Source organism: Salvia splendens, chromosome 6 (assembly GCF_004379255.2).
Source record: "Salvia splendens isolate huo1 chromosome 6, SspV2, whole genome shotgun sequence".
In the NCBI taxonomy this organism is placed as follows: Eukaryota; Viridiplantae; Streptophyta; class Magnoliopsida; order Lamiales; family Lamiaceae; genus Salvia; species Salvia splendens.
In genome coordinates this window covers 23,483,632-23,497,964 of record NC_056037.1, presented here as the reverse complement: position 1 = coordinate 23,497,964, position 14,333 = coordinate 23,483,632, and the positions used below count along the sequence as shown (strand labels likewise).

At 37.8% G+C, this 14,333-nt stretch overlaps 1 protein-coding gene and 2 pseudogenes across 1 annotated transcript; all 3 read left to right on the top strand.

Moving 5' to 3' along the window:
- Positions 1-3,744: 3,744 nt before the first annotated feature.
- LOC121807601 lies at positions 3,745-4,367 on the top strand (annotated as a pseudogene).
- Positions 4,348-11,796, top strand: LOC121808989 (annotated as a pseudogene).
- A 1,135-nt stretch (positions 11,797-12,931) lies between these two features.
- On the top strand, positions 12,932-14,279 carry LOC121806341. The gene has a single exon (XM_042206341.1). It carries the CDS (start codon positions 13,313-13,315, stop codon positions 14,267-14,269), a length of 957 nt encoding a protein of 318 aa, XP_042062275.1. The 5' UTR covers positions 12,932-13,312; the 3' UTR covers positions 14,270-14,279.
- Positions 14,280-14,333: the final 54 nt, after the last annotated feature.

The following is a 14,333-nucleotide window of genomic DNA, read 5'->3' as shown; positions in this document are numbered from 1 at the left end:
TATCAACCCGGTTAGTGTAATAAACCCTTATAAAACCATGCTTGTAACGAGTCTTATCACACTTCCAATCATTAACCTTAGTCCACATATACGTCTCCATACGTCGCATAGCAAACACTCCACAATCTTGGGTAATGCCTTTTGTTTTCCACTTGAATTCAAGGAGTTCAGTTTTAGCTTTTCTCAACATCCATCCATAGCTCACATAGTTGTTGTGCTCCAACAACTGTATAAAAAAGGCAATATGCAGGCAAGAACAAAAATGGTTACCTAAACATGCAAATTGCAATATGCATTTTTTGCTTTAAACTTTGTGTTGGGCGCTTACAAGTTTTACAACCACACTGCCTTATCTAGTTGCAAGAGGTTATCCATTCTGTCAAGTATGTACACTCTAGACTTCAAAAGGTCAAAACATACAATGTAGTATAATTATCTCGATGAAATAGTGAAGAAAACCTGACAACAGAAATGAGGTGTCATTTTTGGCTTTACAGTGACACTACCTTTGCATTTCAGACTGTACGACATTGCATAATTATGATTACCAAGCATTTACCAGATTATATCTATCCCATCTGAAGTTGTCGATGTACTTTATCTTAGTGTCCACACTTTCCTGGAAAAATTTAGATGCTTGCGACTCATTCCAATTCGAATAGTGGCCTACAACGATATTGAACTGCACAATCGGAAGAAACATATATACCAAAGGAATTCACAGACCAAAATGTATAAAATAATAGATACGTACGCATGGGAAGGTGCTCATGAGCAATCGAGATTGTGACTCTGTCGACTTGTACTTTTCATTATGATTTAAGAAAGCACTCCATCCATTAATAACTGCTACATGGACTCGAGCATAGGGTAGCACAGAGAGCAGTTGTGAATGCGTCACTTGCATGCCGTTAACATTGTAAATAAGTCTTAACCTGTTGAAAAATGTGAACAACCATAAACCTTATATGCAAGTATGAGTAGCCAAAATGTTTCATTTTGATACTTTGGAAATATATTATTTAAGATATAGACTTACTTATCATTTTCCTTTGCAGTCATCAGCCAATAGTATACTTCTCTCTCATCGCTTGTAAGCTTATACGACATCGTAACAGCACGCACGTCGTATGGTGAGCACATTGCTGCACTTGCCTTTTGCTTCCCTCGTCTTGACAGTAGGTACTACAATCTATATTGTCATTTACAGAAACAGCTATACATTAGCACTCTTATTGTTGTAAAGACACTATTGACAAACTGCATTACTAATCTTCTTCCCTTTGTCAATCTCTTTCCCCTCCAAGGATGCAAACTTTTTCGATGAGTTAGCAGCAGAGTCATTTGCAAAATCAGAATCATCTATGGTCTACAATATTTTCAACTCATTCGAGCTTGATTCGAATTAATTATATAATATTTAATAAAAAAATATTTTTTTTAAATATATAAATATTTAAGTTAAAATCTCAAAAAAAAATTGAAGTGTTGCAAAATGATTACTATGAAAATTATTTTTAACAAATTAATGTTTATAAATTGATTTTCAATGTATGTTAAAAAAAAGTCGATTCTGTATCATTATGTACATTTATCACTGTCCAATTAAGAATTGATTTGTTCACGTTACAAAGAGAGACATATATATAGATACAACTCAAAATCTATAGCTATAAATAGAAGGATTTTCTAGCTTCTAACCCACTCATTCACTAATCACTGCCTTCTTCTAATAAATATTTGTTGAAGGAAGTTCAATCCATAGAATTTACATTCCTAGGTCTACAATCTATCATAACTCCATCAGTTATTAGAGTAAAATATGTTTGTATTTATAAATTACCTTGCATGGAGACAAATCAAATATTGTCACCTTGAAATATGTTCCATGATCGTATGATATGTCTTTTGTCGTTTAAGATTTTTTTAATTATTCAGCTAAATATAACTCCATCAGTTATTAAAGTACAATATGTTTGTATTTATAAATTACCTTGCATGGAGACAAATAAAATATTGTCACCTTGAAATATGTTCCATGATCGTATGATATGTCTTTTGTCGTTTAAGATTTTTTAAATTATTCAGCTAAAATATTTAATTGCTATTTTTTTCTTGCATGGCGTTAGGTTTCAAGGAACATTTCCTTGAATGTTACTAAAGAAGTTTGCATTGGTATTTTTTAAATATTATTTTCAATTTATTATTATTTTCTTTTCGACGTATATTTTTTCAGATATTATTGGTGCAATTGTTGACTCTGCCAATATTATTACATATGACACAATTCTTGACTAATAAAAATTAATACACTGCATTGCACACGTATCACGCTAACACATAATACGCCATTCATCGTAAGTAAAACACCACTTTCTTTATTAATCAAAAGTCAAATCTATATGCAATGGTTAAATCAAGAGGTCTTTACCAAATCATCACAATTAAAAATTACAGCGTTTCTTTGTGCTCCCCACACCAATAATAAAAAAAGAAAATTATCATAAAAAAGAATTATTGTCCCCAGGTTCACGCAAAGAATGACTAAGAAAAATATTGACTAAGGGTTGAAAGAAAAAAGAAAATTGAAACTAATCATAACGTATATTCTGAGGGAACTCAAAGAGGTTGACTAACCTTTTCATTTGGAAGTGCAACTTAATTGGTGAGATTAGATATGTGAATCAGATCAATCCGTTGGATTAAGGATAATTATTGGGTTTTCAGGTTATTTAGATAGGGGCATTCGAGTTTTAATTTTTTTTGGATTATAAATTTTATATCCCAATTCTAAATTTTTGGTATTTGGGCTAATCCATTGAGCCAATCATAACTTTAAAAACTTTTATAATTTTTTGGTATTTGGGCTAGTCCTATTGAATATGAAAATTTTGCTTTTTAGAATGAAATTTTATAATGAAAATAGAATAAATCAGAAAAAAATAGAGATGATATTGTTTCCATTTAAAAAAATGTTTCATTTTTAATAGGACAACCAAAAAAAAACATTTTATTTTTAATGGAACAAATGAAGTACTTCTATTGCTAACTTAATACTCTCTCTGTCCCTAAAGAATTTGCACTTTGAGGTCGGCACGGGTTTTAATATAAAATTGGTAAAGTAAAGAGAGGTAGAGAGAAAAAGTAAATAAAATATTGTTATTGGAGAATGAGTCACACCTCATTAGAGAGAAAAGACTTTTCAAAATTAGAAAGTGCATATTTTTGTGCGACAGACTAAAAAGGAAATAATACATATTCTTAAGAGACGGAGAAAGTATTGAATGCAAATATGAAAGTATGGTAAATTTCAACTCAAAACTAGCATGTATCATTGATACAGTATCAAAACTAACATAACTACGCCCTTCAACGTAAGTAAAACATCATTTTCTTTAATTAATCAAAACTATATGCATAAATGCAATTATTAAACACAAGAAGTCTTTATCAAGTCATTAGGATTAGTTTATGACAAACTAATTAATATTATAAAAAATATTACAGTATTTCCTTGTGCTCCCCACACCACAAAAAAATAAAATATAAAAATTATCCCGAAAAAGAATTATTTTCCCCAGGTTCACGCAAAGAATGACTTAGCAAAACTTTGACTGTGATAACGACTTTAATAAAAAATACTTGTAATAAATTTCTAATAATGACGTTGCATCGTTACACCATTGCATCTCCTTCAATATATACAAGTTCATCATCATAAATAATTGAGAAGTAAAACAAAAAATGGTGAAACTATCAATGATATTTATGGTTTTTTGCTTAGGAAACACTATTGCAACTCCCACGGCCCAAATTGTTGACAAGCGGCCCGAATCAGTCAAAGCATGGTTCAAAAACCTCCCAAATGCCTAGGAAAAGCTTGCCACACTTCACTTCTATTTCCACGACACCGTCGCCGGCGAGAATCCGTCGGCTGTCACGGTTGCCGAGGCCAACGCGACTAAGTATCCTACAAATTTCGGTTTGATAAGGATGATGGATAATCCGCTAACCGTTGGGCCCGAGCTCGATTCCAAGATTATTGGGTATATGGCGGGGCCTCAATCGAGGATATCGACCTACTCATGACCCTCAACTACGTGTTCACCGAAGGCGAATATAATGGTAGCACGCTCAGCGTGCTCGCCCATAACCCGATTTTGGACGAGTACCGAGAGATGGCAATCGTCGGGGGCACGGGCGTTTTCAGATTGGCACGGGGGATTGCTACCGCGCGAACCACTTGGTTTAATATGACCTCTCAAGATGCTGTTGTTGAGTACCATGTCATGGTTTTGTATTATGTAAATGAATGATGGTTGTATTTTATTTCGTGTTTCACTAATAATGTCTAATTTGATTTTCTCTGTTGTGGTGTAGTCCTTGTTTTATTATTTCATTTTGTATCATTTGTTATGTTCTTCTTATTGCAGCGTCTCCAAACTATATCCAATGCATTGGATTACTTTTACATTCTTAATTAAAAAAAGTTTTTTGTTGTAGCACATCGTTAATTATTAATTCGTCCGTCCTATAAAAATAAGGACACTTTCCTCTTTCGTCCGACATATAAAAATATTCAATTTTCATTTATGAAAAGTTCTCCGAAATTTATTACTCATATACATCAATTTATTTACAACTTATACCAAGAGTTCAATTATCTACTAATATTATTTTAACCACCTTTCTCCTCATTTCTCTTACTTTAACAATTAAGCATTATTTTTTTGCCGTTCCAATGCCTTGTTTTTTTGGGGATGGAGGGAATATATGAATAGAATAAAATATGAAATCAAATTACCATACAAAAATAAAATTACGATACTACTTAAAGGCAAAACAATTTACTCGATTCTTATAATTCTTTTGCCGGGAAAAATAATCTTATTTTTTTCATGTTAGTCTTTCCACCTGAATTATCTTCAGTTCAATTTGTAAATAATTTTAACAATTTTATTTTATTCATTTTTTTTCTCTAATATTTTATTAATCATGTATTAAAATTCATAGTATTTTTAAAATGAGACTAATTTTTTTATATTTGGAGAGAATATTTTTCATAATTCATTTGAAAACCAACTTCTCCAACGGCCTACTGCTACTTTATAAGAAGCCCATATCATGATAATTTATGAAAATTTATTTAGTAAAAGCCCATAAAGTCTAAAAATAAAGTATTGAATTATTACCCTTTTTTACTACCGGTCTCACGGCGGCAATGCTCGCCGGAGCTCACATGTTGCTGCCTCTGCTGTGACCCCCAAAAAATTCTGAAACAATCTCTGCATTGTACAGAATTTCCTCAAACTCGTATCGCACGGACAGCTCCGCGAAGCAGTTGAAGCATTGCCCCATTTATCTAAATGAGGCGTTTTGCTCAACTCCAAAATCATCGCTTCTCTCCTTCGCCAAATAGCTGATGTGAAATTGTGAAAGATGACTAAGATCAACGCTGGTTTTCACCCATGCATCCATGCATGTGCAACCTCCATCATCAACATGAAGTCCTCCGGCAGTCCATGTCATCATGAGATATTTTGATGATAAGTTAGTTAGAGAATAAGTTTGTTATAAGAGTTAGTTATAGAGTTAGAAGATATTTTTATTTGGTATCTTAGCTCAAACTCTTGTATAAATAGAGTAGTATCCTCACTTTGTATCACTTGAATTTCCAATCAATAAGATTGAATTTCCTTTCCTCTCGGATCATATGAATCCGGATTATACATTTTCCACACGGTATCAGATCTAATTTGATCTACTTCCGCTACATTCAATCACTTTATCTCATTCTTCATCTTCAATCCCTTCATTTTTCACCATGGCGCGTGGTAGTACTTCAAACTCCAACGCTAATCTGATTCAATCTTCGCCTATGGAGGATTCTTCAAGTCCATACTATCTTCATCCCAGCGATAATCCTAGCTTGCAGCTAGTTCCTCATGTGCTCACTGGATCCAACTACATTCATTGGAGCCGATCAGTTAGCACTGCACTTGTAGCAAAGAATAAGATCGCCTTCATCAATGGAACTCTTCGTCGGCCACATGATGATGATCTGCTATTTCCAGCATGGTTGCGGTGCAATAGCATGGTTGTATCATGGCTCAGAAACTCCATTTCTCCTCTGATATGCTCCAGCATTATGTACCTTGATGATGCTCATGAGATCTAGTCAGATCTTCGTCTTCGCTTTTCTCAGCTTGACTCTGCTCGAGCCTATCAATTGAAGCAACAGATCATGTCTCTGCAGCAAGGAAAAGATAATGTTAATGCCTACTTCACCAATCTACGCATTGTTTGGGATGAATATAAGCACTCTCAACCTGTTGCTTGGTGTATTTGTGCTACTTGCAGATGCAATAGTGCCTTGAAATGGCATGAGTATCAAGAACAAGAGTGCACAATGCAATTTCTGATAGGATTAAATCATATCTTCTCTCAGATTTGATCTAATATCTTCTCTATGGTTCCAATTCCTCCGCTATCAAAAGTGTTTTCACTTGTTTTGCAGGAGGAAAGGCAACGAACTATAGATGGCTATTCTTCAACCATATCCTCTTCCATGAGTGAGCAGCCTTATCTAGCTAATGCTGCAACATCTCAGTCTTATAACAAAGGAAGAATCTGCTCACATTGTGGCAAAACCAATCACACCGTGGATAAATGCTTTGTTCTCCATGGTTTTCCTCCTGGTTTTAGCAAAGGAAAGAGCAAATTTGGTGCTGGTAGCAAGGAGATCAAATCTGTAAATTTTATGGAGGATTGCATTGAAGATTAATGTGATAGATCTGCTATTTCTTCATCCATGAATATGCCTTCTCAGGAGCAGTTTCAGCAACTCATAAGCTTGCTTCAGTCTCAACTTGCTACCACTGCCACTCTCACTCCATCCACTCCAGTTCACTCTACCTTTGTTGCACCAAATATGACTCAATCCCCTCAAAACACTCCTTTCTCAAGTACTACTCTTTTCACCAATCCATTCATCAATTCTTTCTCTAAATCCCCATCAGTTTAGCTCCTAGACACTGGAGCCACACATCATGTTTGTTGTGACCTTTCCATGTTTAAATCTTCATCTCTCATTCACAATGCCTCTGTGAATTTACCTAATGGTGCTACATATTCTGTTACACATATTGAAATTGTACACTTAACTCCTTCAATCACTCTTTACTCTGTCATATATGTGCCTACTTTTCTTTCAAGCTCATTTCTGTTAGTTTATTAACCTCATCCTTATCACGTACTGTGACGACATTCACCCATGAATCAATTGAAATTCAGGCAGTTTCTCAGGGAATTGTGATTGGGAAGGGTAGCAGACTGGGAAACTTATACAAACTTGATGTTCCCTCTGATATGAAAACTATGGAAAGTTCTGTCATTCCCTGTACTTTTTCTTCATCCATTGATGTTCCTTATGCAAATTCAGTTGCTAGCATAAACATTTGGCATAAGAGGCTAGGACATGTATCCTTTGGCAAATTGAAATCCATGTCTAATATTTTCAATTTTCCAAATAAAACTCATTCATTGTGTGATATTTGCCCTCTTGCCAAACCAAAACACCTTCTTTTCTCCGAATCTGACTCTAATGCTATCAACTGTTTTGACCTCATCCATTGTGATGTCTGGGACCTTTCAATCCCTCCACTACACAGGGATACAAATATTTCCTCACTATAGTAGATGATTGCTCCAGATTTGTCTGGACCTTTCTGATGCATTCCAAGTCTGATGTTGGAGCTATACTTCCCCAGTTCTTCAACACAGTTCTTACCTAGTCCTCCAAAAAGATAAAAGCCATTCATGTGATAATGCCCAAGAACTAAACATCCCTTCATTATTCTCATCTTTTGGAACCATTATCCAATACTCTTGTGTTGAAACTCCCCAGCAAAATGCCCGAGTTGAAAGAAAACACTAACATCTATTAAATGTTGCTAGAAGTATGCTGTTTCAATCCTTCCTTCCCATCCATTTCTGGGGTGACTGTATTCTCACAGTTTTTTACCAAATAAATAGAGCCCCATCATCTGTTTTACCAGATAATATGACACCTTTTCAAGCTCTATTTCAAAAACCACCCTCCTATTCCCATTTGAAAGTGATTGGTTGTCTCTGCTATGCCTCAACTCTAGAGCGAGGCAGAGACAAATTTTCACCCAGAGCTACAAAATGTGTCTTACTAGGTTATCCCTTTGATTATAAGGGATACAAACTCATTGACTTAGACTCTATGCAAGAGATAATCACCAGAAATGTCACATTCCATGAAGATGTTTTCCCATTCTCGCATCTTTCCCCTTCTGTTTTTCCATCCTCCTCTCAAACTCCACTCAATTCCCATACCACAAATACTGATCTCATCAACCCTACTCCACATCAAATCACCACATCTAGTCATGGTAGAACATTAAAACCACCTTCTCATCTCACTGACTTTATCTGCAACTCAGTTGCATCAGTCACTCCATATCCCATCTCTTCTTACTTCAGCCTCTCCAAACTCTCTCCTGAGTATCTAAAGTATGTGATACTCATGTCTGCCATTTTTTAGCCCACTACATATAACCAAGCCTCACAATACAAAGAGTGGCAGCAGGCTATGCAAGATGAACTGGCAGCTTTCTCCAGAACTGATACATAGTTTGTTACCATTCTACCTCCTGGAAAAGTCCCCATCAATTGCAAATGGGTGTATAAAGTGAAGTTCAATCCAGATGCTACAGTAGAAAGATAAAAAAGCAAGGCTAGTTGCAAAAGGATTCACTCAACTTGAAGGAGTAGACTTTCTGGACACTTTCTCTCCAGTGGCAAAACTCACCACTGTGAAAATGCTTCTTGCTCTAGCTGCTATAAAAGGATGGTCTTTATTTCATCTTGATGTTAACAATGCCTTCCTATATGGTGATTTAGAAGAGGATATTTATATGACATTGCCTCCGGGGTATGATGTTGATTGGCGTCTGTTGAGGGGGCAAACTCAGAATTCACTCTTGTATGCAAATTGAAGAAATCCCTTTATGGCTTAAAACAAGCTTCAAGACAATGGTACTTGAAATTATTTGAAGTGCTAAAGGGCTTTCGCTTGCAACAGTCTGCCTCTGATCATTCCTTCTTCTTTAAAAATGACAACAAAAGCTTCTTTGGGATTGCGGTATATGTTGATGATATCCTAGTGGCTACTACACACCCAGAGATTACTGATGATTTCAAGAAGTTCTTATCACAACACTTCAAGTTCAAAGATCTTGGTGATCTCAAATACGTTCTTGGATTAGAAATTGCAAGAAACAAGAAAGGCATACTGATATCACAGAGAAAGTATGCAATGAATTTATTAAGGGATGCAGGAATGCTTGGTTGTAAGCCATCTGCTGTGCCTATGGATCCCCTAAAAAAGTTGAAGCTAGATTCAGGCACACCCTTAAAAGATGCATCCAAATATAGAAGACTCATTGGAAGATTGCTATATCTCTGCATCACCAGACCAGATGTGACTTTTGCAGTACACAAGTTGAGTCAATACGTTTCAAATCCAAGTGATGAACATTGGGAAACAGCTGAAAGAATTCTCAGATATCTGAAGAGTTCACCTGGACATGGATTGTTCTATCCAAGCAACAACAAAACAAGTTTGAGTATATTTTCTAATGCAAATTGGGCAGCCTGCCCAGATACAAGGAAGTCTATGACTGGATATTGTCTATTCCTTGGCTATTCAATGATCTCATGGAAAGCAAAGAAACAAACTACTATTTCTCGTTCATCAGCAGAAGCTGAGTATAGAGCAATGGCTCAAGCAACATGCGAAGTAGTATGGGCAGTAGCTCTTCTCAAAGACTTTGGAGTGAAGGTTGATAAGGTTATCCCATTGTATTGTGATAATCAATCAACCATTCTTATTTGCTCAAATCCAGTCATCCATGAAAGAACTAAACACATCGAGATTGATTGTCATACAGTGAGGGAAAAGTTTCTGGAAAATGTGATAAAGCTGTTGCATATAAGGAACAATCTTCAATTGGCAGACATCTTCACAAAACCCTTAGGAGCTTTGGCATTTCGTGCTATACTGAGCAAAATGAATTTTGAAAGCTTGTACAATCCATCTTGAGGGGGCATGTGAAAGATGACGAAGATCAACGCTGGTTTTCTCCCATGCATCCATGCATGTGCAACCTCCATCATCAACATGAAGTCCTCCGGCAGTCCATGTCATCATGAGATATTTTGATGATAAGTTAGTTAGAGAATAAGTTTGTTATAAGAGTAGTTATAGAGTTAGTTAGAAGATATTTTTGTTTGGCATCTTAGCTCAAACTCTTGTATAAATAGAGTAGTATCCTCACTTTGTATCACTTGAATTTCCAATCAATAAGATTGAATTTCCTTTCCTCTCGGATCATATGAATCCGGATTATACATTTTCTACAGAAATCGATCAAGGTGGGGAAATTGGTGCACCTCCATTTGAAGAAGACAGGATCGAAGCGTCCCAACACTTTCTCGCCAATCATTTGATAGAAATGTACGCGAAATGCGGCGATCATTCTGGGGCACCCGAGGTGTTCGCCCAAATGCGCGTGAGAAATGTGTATTCTTGGAACAATATGCTGTCTGGTACGCGAAGCTGGGGATGGCGATGGCGTATGTGCAGAGTGAGAGGTTAATGAGGCTGTGAGATTTTATTTGGATCTCAGAAGCTCGGATTGTGGGGGTAATGCATATTGCTTTGCTGGGGTTTTGATTGTTTGTGTGAAGCTGAGGGCTTTGGGGCTGTTAAAGCAGCTGCATTGCCAAGCTTTTGTTCTTGGATTTTTGTTGAATGCTGTGATTTCGAGTTCTATTATGGATGCAAATGCGAAATGTGGTGAGATGGGAGATAGAAGGAGCTTGTTTGATGAGATGAAATGGAGGGATGTTCTTGCTTGGACCATTTTGCTCTCTGGCAATGCTAAAAATGGTGATATGAAATCAGCCGGTGAGATATTTTATTCAATCCCGAAGAAGAACTCTATTTCTTGGACAACATTGATATCGGGCTATGCCCAAAATGGAATGCTGTTTAAAGAGATGATCAAGTCTAGTATTGAGCCGGATCAATACACGTACAGCAGTTGCTTGTATGCTTGTGGTTGCACCATTTTACCTCACTACGGTATGCAGATTCACTCATTTGATAATTGCTGGTATTAGGCCTAATGCGGTAGTTGTGAGCTCTCTAATTGACATGTATTCAAAATGTGGAAGTTTAGATATTGCGAAAACAGTTTTTGATGGTACACACAACGAGAATCATGTTGTGTTGTGGAATACCTTGATGTCTGCATTAGCACATCATGGCTGTGGTAGGCAAGCTTTAAACATTTTTGCAGATATGGTAAGATTAGGTTTGTGGCCTCCTAAATGGATGTAGTAAATCAGGGCTCATGCAGGAGGGGCTGGCTTTATTTGGCTCGATGAAGGCGGATTATGAGATTGTTCCTGATCAAGAGCATTATGCTTGCTTGATTGATCTACTTGGCCAGTCTGGCTGCTTTGATGACATGATGAATCAACTCAAGAATATGCCATTCAAACCCGAGGACTGAGTTTGGAATGCCTTGGTTTGTATCTCGTTGAGGTAGATCCTCATTCCTCTGCAGCGTATCTTATGCTAGCTTTCGTATACGCCGCCCATGGGAGGTAGGAATGCGCGAACGAAGTGAGAGACCTTATGAGTTCAAGTCAATTGAAAAGGTGAAGGCTGTTAGTTGGGTAGAAGTTGATAGAAAACTGTAGTCAGATATGAGTTCAAGTCAATTGAAAAGGTCCCGGCTGTTAGATGGGTAGAAGTTGATAGAAAACTGCAGTCAGATACGAAGGGATACAACCTCTGTGTTGGAATTATCAGCTGATGGGAGCACATTGCTATAAGCTAGATCATTGTGCCGATTGCCCTTGTGTTAGCTATAGAGATGGGATCGTTGTTGTGCAGAATGAAGAGCTTGATGTAACATTGAATCTCTTATTCATATGCAGATATGCAAAAATGCAGAAATATGATGGCTGCTCCGTTCAACTCATGGTACTATGGTAGATTGATCACTAAAATTTGCATGTACTACCTCTGTCCCACTCGATGCCCACATTCTTGAATGGCACGAGATTTTAAGAAGAGTTGTTAGATAGAGCAAGGAAAGAGAAAAAATGTAGTAGAATGTTTTAACGAGAGAGGAGAGAGGGATTCATTTCTAAATATAGAAAGTGGAGCTTGCTTGAGTGTTACAAACTAAAAAGGAATAGGAGTACATATTTAAAGTAGCGTATGTTAGTATCAATTTGTTGAACTCAACAATAGCGGAGCAGAATTAGGAATACCCTCAGTTTAGAGGGCAGCCGCATCTCGCAACCCCTAAGCGCTACGATCTCACACTCAACCCCGATCTCAGCGCTTGCAAATTCACCGGCGCTGTCCAAATCTCAGTTGACGTTGTTCCAGAAACTAAACTCCTCGTCCTCATTGCTGCCGAGCTCTCCATCAGCTTTAACTCTGTCAAATTCGCCTATGCGAATAAGTTAGCCTGCATTGATTGGATAGAAAGTTCTATTATTTGTTATTGTTTTTTGGCTATTGCAGTTTATATTGTGAATAAATTTATCGTAAAATCAAACTCAATTGCATTGATGAAATGATGATATTGATTGCAGAGCTTTTTTCGGCTCGTCCATTAGTACTCCCTCTATTTCTATATAGCTGAGTCGTATTCTTTAATGTTTTATCCCACTAATCTTTTTGAGTAAAAAACAACCTATTTCTTCTCTCTTATTCTTTTTATTGTATTCTCTCTTAATCTTTTTACATTTTTCCTTTGCTACTTTATTTTTCCTTCACTTAACTAACTTTAAAAACTTAACTTTAAACACTATTTTTTAAATCTCGTGCCAAAAATAAATGCATCTATATAGAGGACGGAGGGAGTATATTTTTACAACGGCCGATCATAACTAGGATCACTTCACTTGTCATATAAAATAATGACGGAAAAACCAACCTTAATAAAAAAAATGTAGATTTGCTAGTTTGACAACGAAATGAATCTACTTCTCATGATCAAGGTTCAAGAGAGAGATTTTTCAGTTAACTCCACACTACTGTTAAATTCATGATCAAGAGAGCAGCAGTCTCATTTAGATACTGAATTTCCCCAACATTCTCACTCTCAGAATTCATAAACAAGATAGAGAAAGCAATCAATCAAATAGAATTCCGGATAAAGCTCTGCTCCCATCCTCATCCTCATCCTCATCCTCATCCATGGGAGCCCTAATATCCAAACAAATCCAACGCTACAAAGACGTCAAAACGGAGAAGAAAGCCCTCGCCGACCTCAAACAGAGCTGCGGCTGCGATTTCCCCGGCTGCGACTACCGCCCTCCCGACCGGAAAAACTGGATGTCTGCCCTCAATCCAGATAAGCTCCGCATCAACCAGATCGTCTGGCCAGGCACGCACGACTCAGCCACCAACAAAATCGGCATCCCTCTCATCACCCGCCCCTTCGCCCAGTGCCAAACCCTCTCCATCTACGACCAGCTCTCCGCCGGCGCCCGCGCACTCGACATCCGCGTCCAGGAGGACCGCCGCATCTGCCACGGCATCCTCCTCACCTACTCCATCGACGTCGTCATCGCCGACGTCAGAAAATTCCTCCACGAAACACAATCGGAAATCCTAATTTTAGAAATCCGCACCGAATTCGGCCACGCCGATCCGCCGGATTTCGATCAGTATCTCAGGGATCAGCTCGGCGATTACCTGATCCGCCACGACGATCGCGTTTTCGAGAGGACGATCGCGGATCTACTGCCACGGCGGGTGATCTGCGTGTGGAATCCGCGGGAGGCAGCGGCCCCGGCGGCGGGGGATCCGCTGTGGAACGGCGGTTACTTGAAGGACAACTGGATCAACACGGACAAGCCGTGGACGAAATTCGAGAGCAATTTGAAAAAATTGGGGGAACAGCCGGCGGCGGCGGGGAGGAGGTATTTCTACCGAGTGGAGAATACGGTGACGCCGCAAGCGGATAACCCGATCGTGTGGGTGAAGGTGGTGACGAGCCGGATCCGACCCTACGCGAGGACGTTTATTGCGCAGTGTTTTGCGCGGGGAATTTCGGATCGTTTGCAGATATTTTCCACGGATTTTATTGATTGGGATTTTGTGGATGCATGTGTTGGTTTGACATCCGCCCGGTTTGAGGGCAAGGCTTGACGGATCGCCTTTTTTTAAATCTGTAATTGTGTTTTGTGATTAATGGATTTTTTAAAATGTTTGT

Excerpts from the sequence above, each read along its gene's own strand:
- LOC121806341 (XM_042206341.1), top strand. The coding sequence starts at position 13,313 with ATGGGAGCCCTAATATCCAAACAAATCCAACGCTACAAAGACGTCAAA.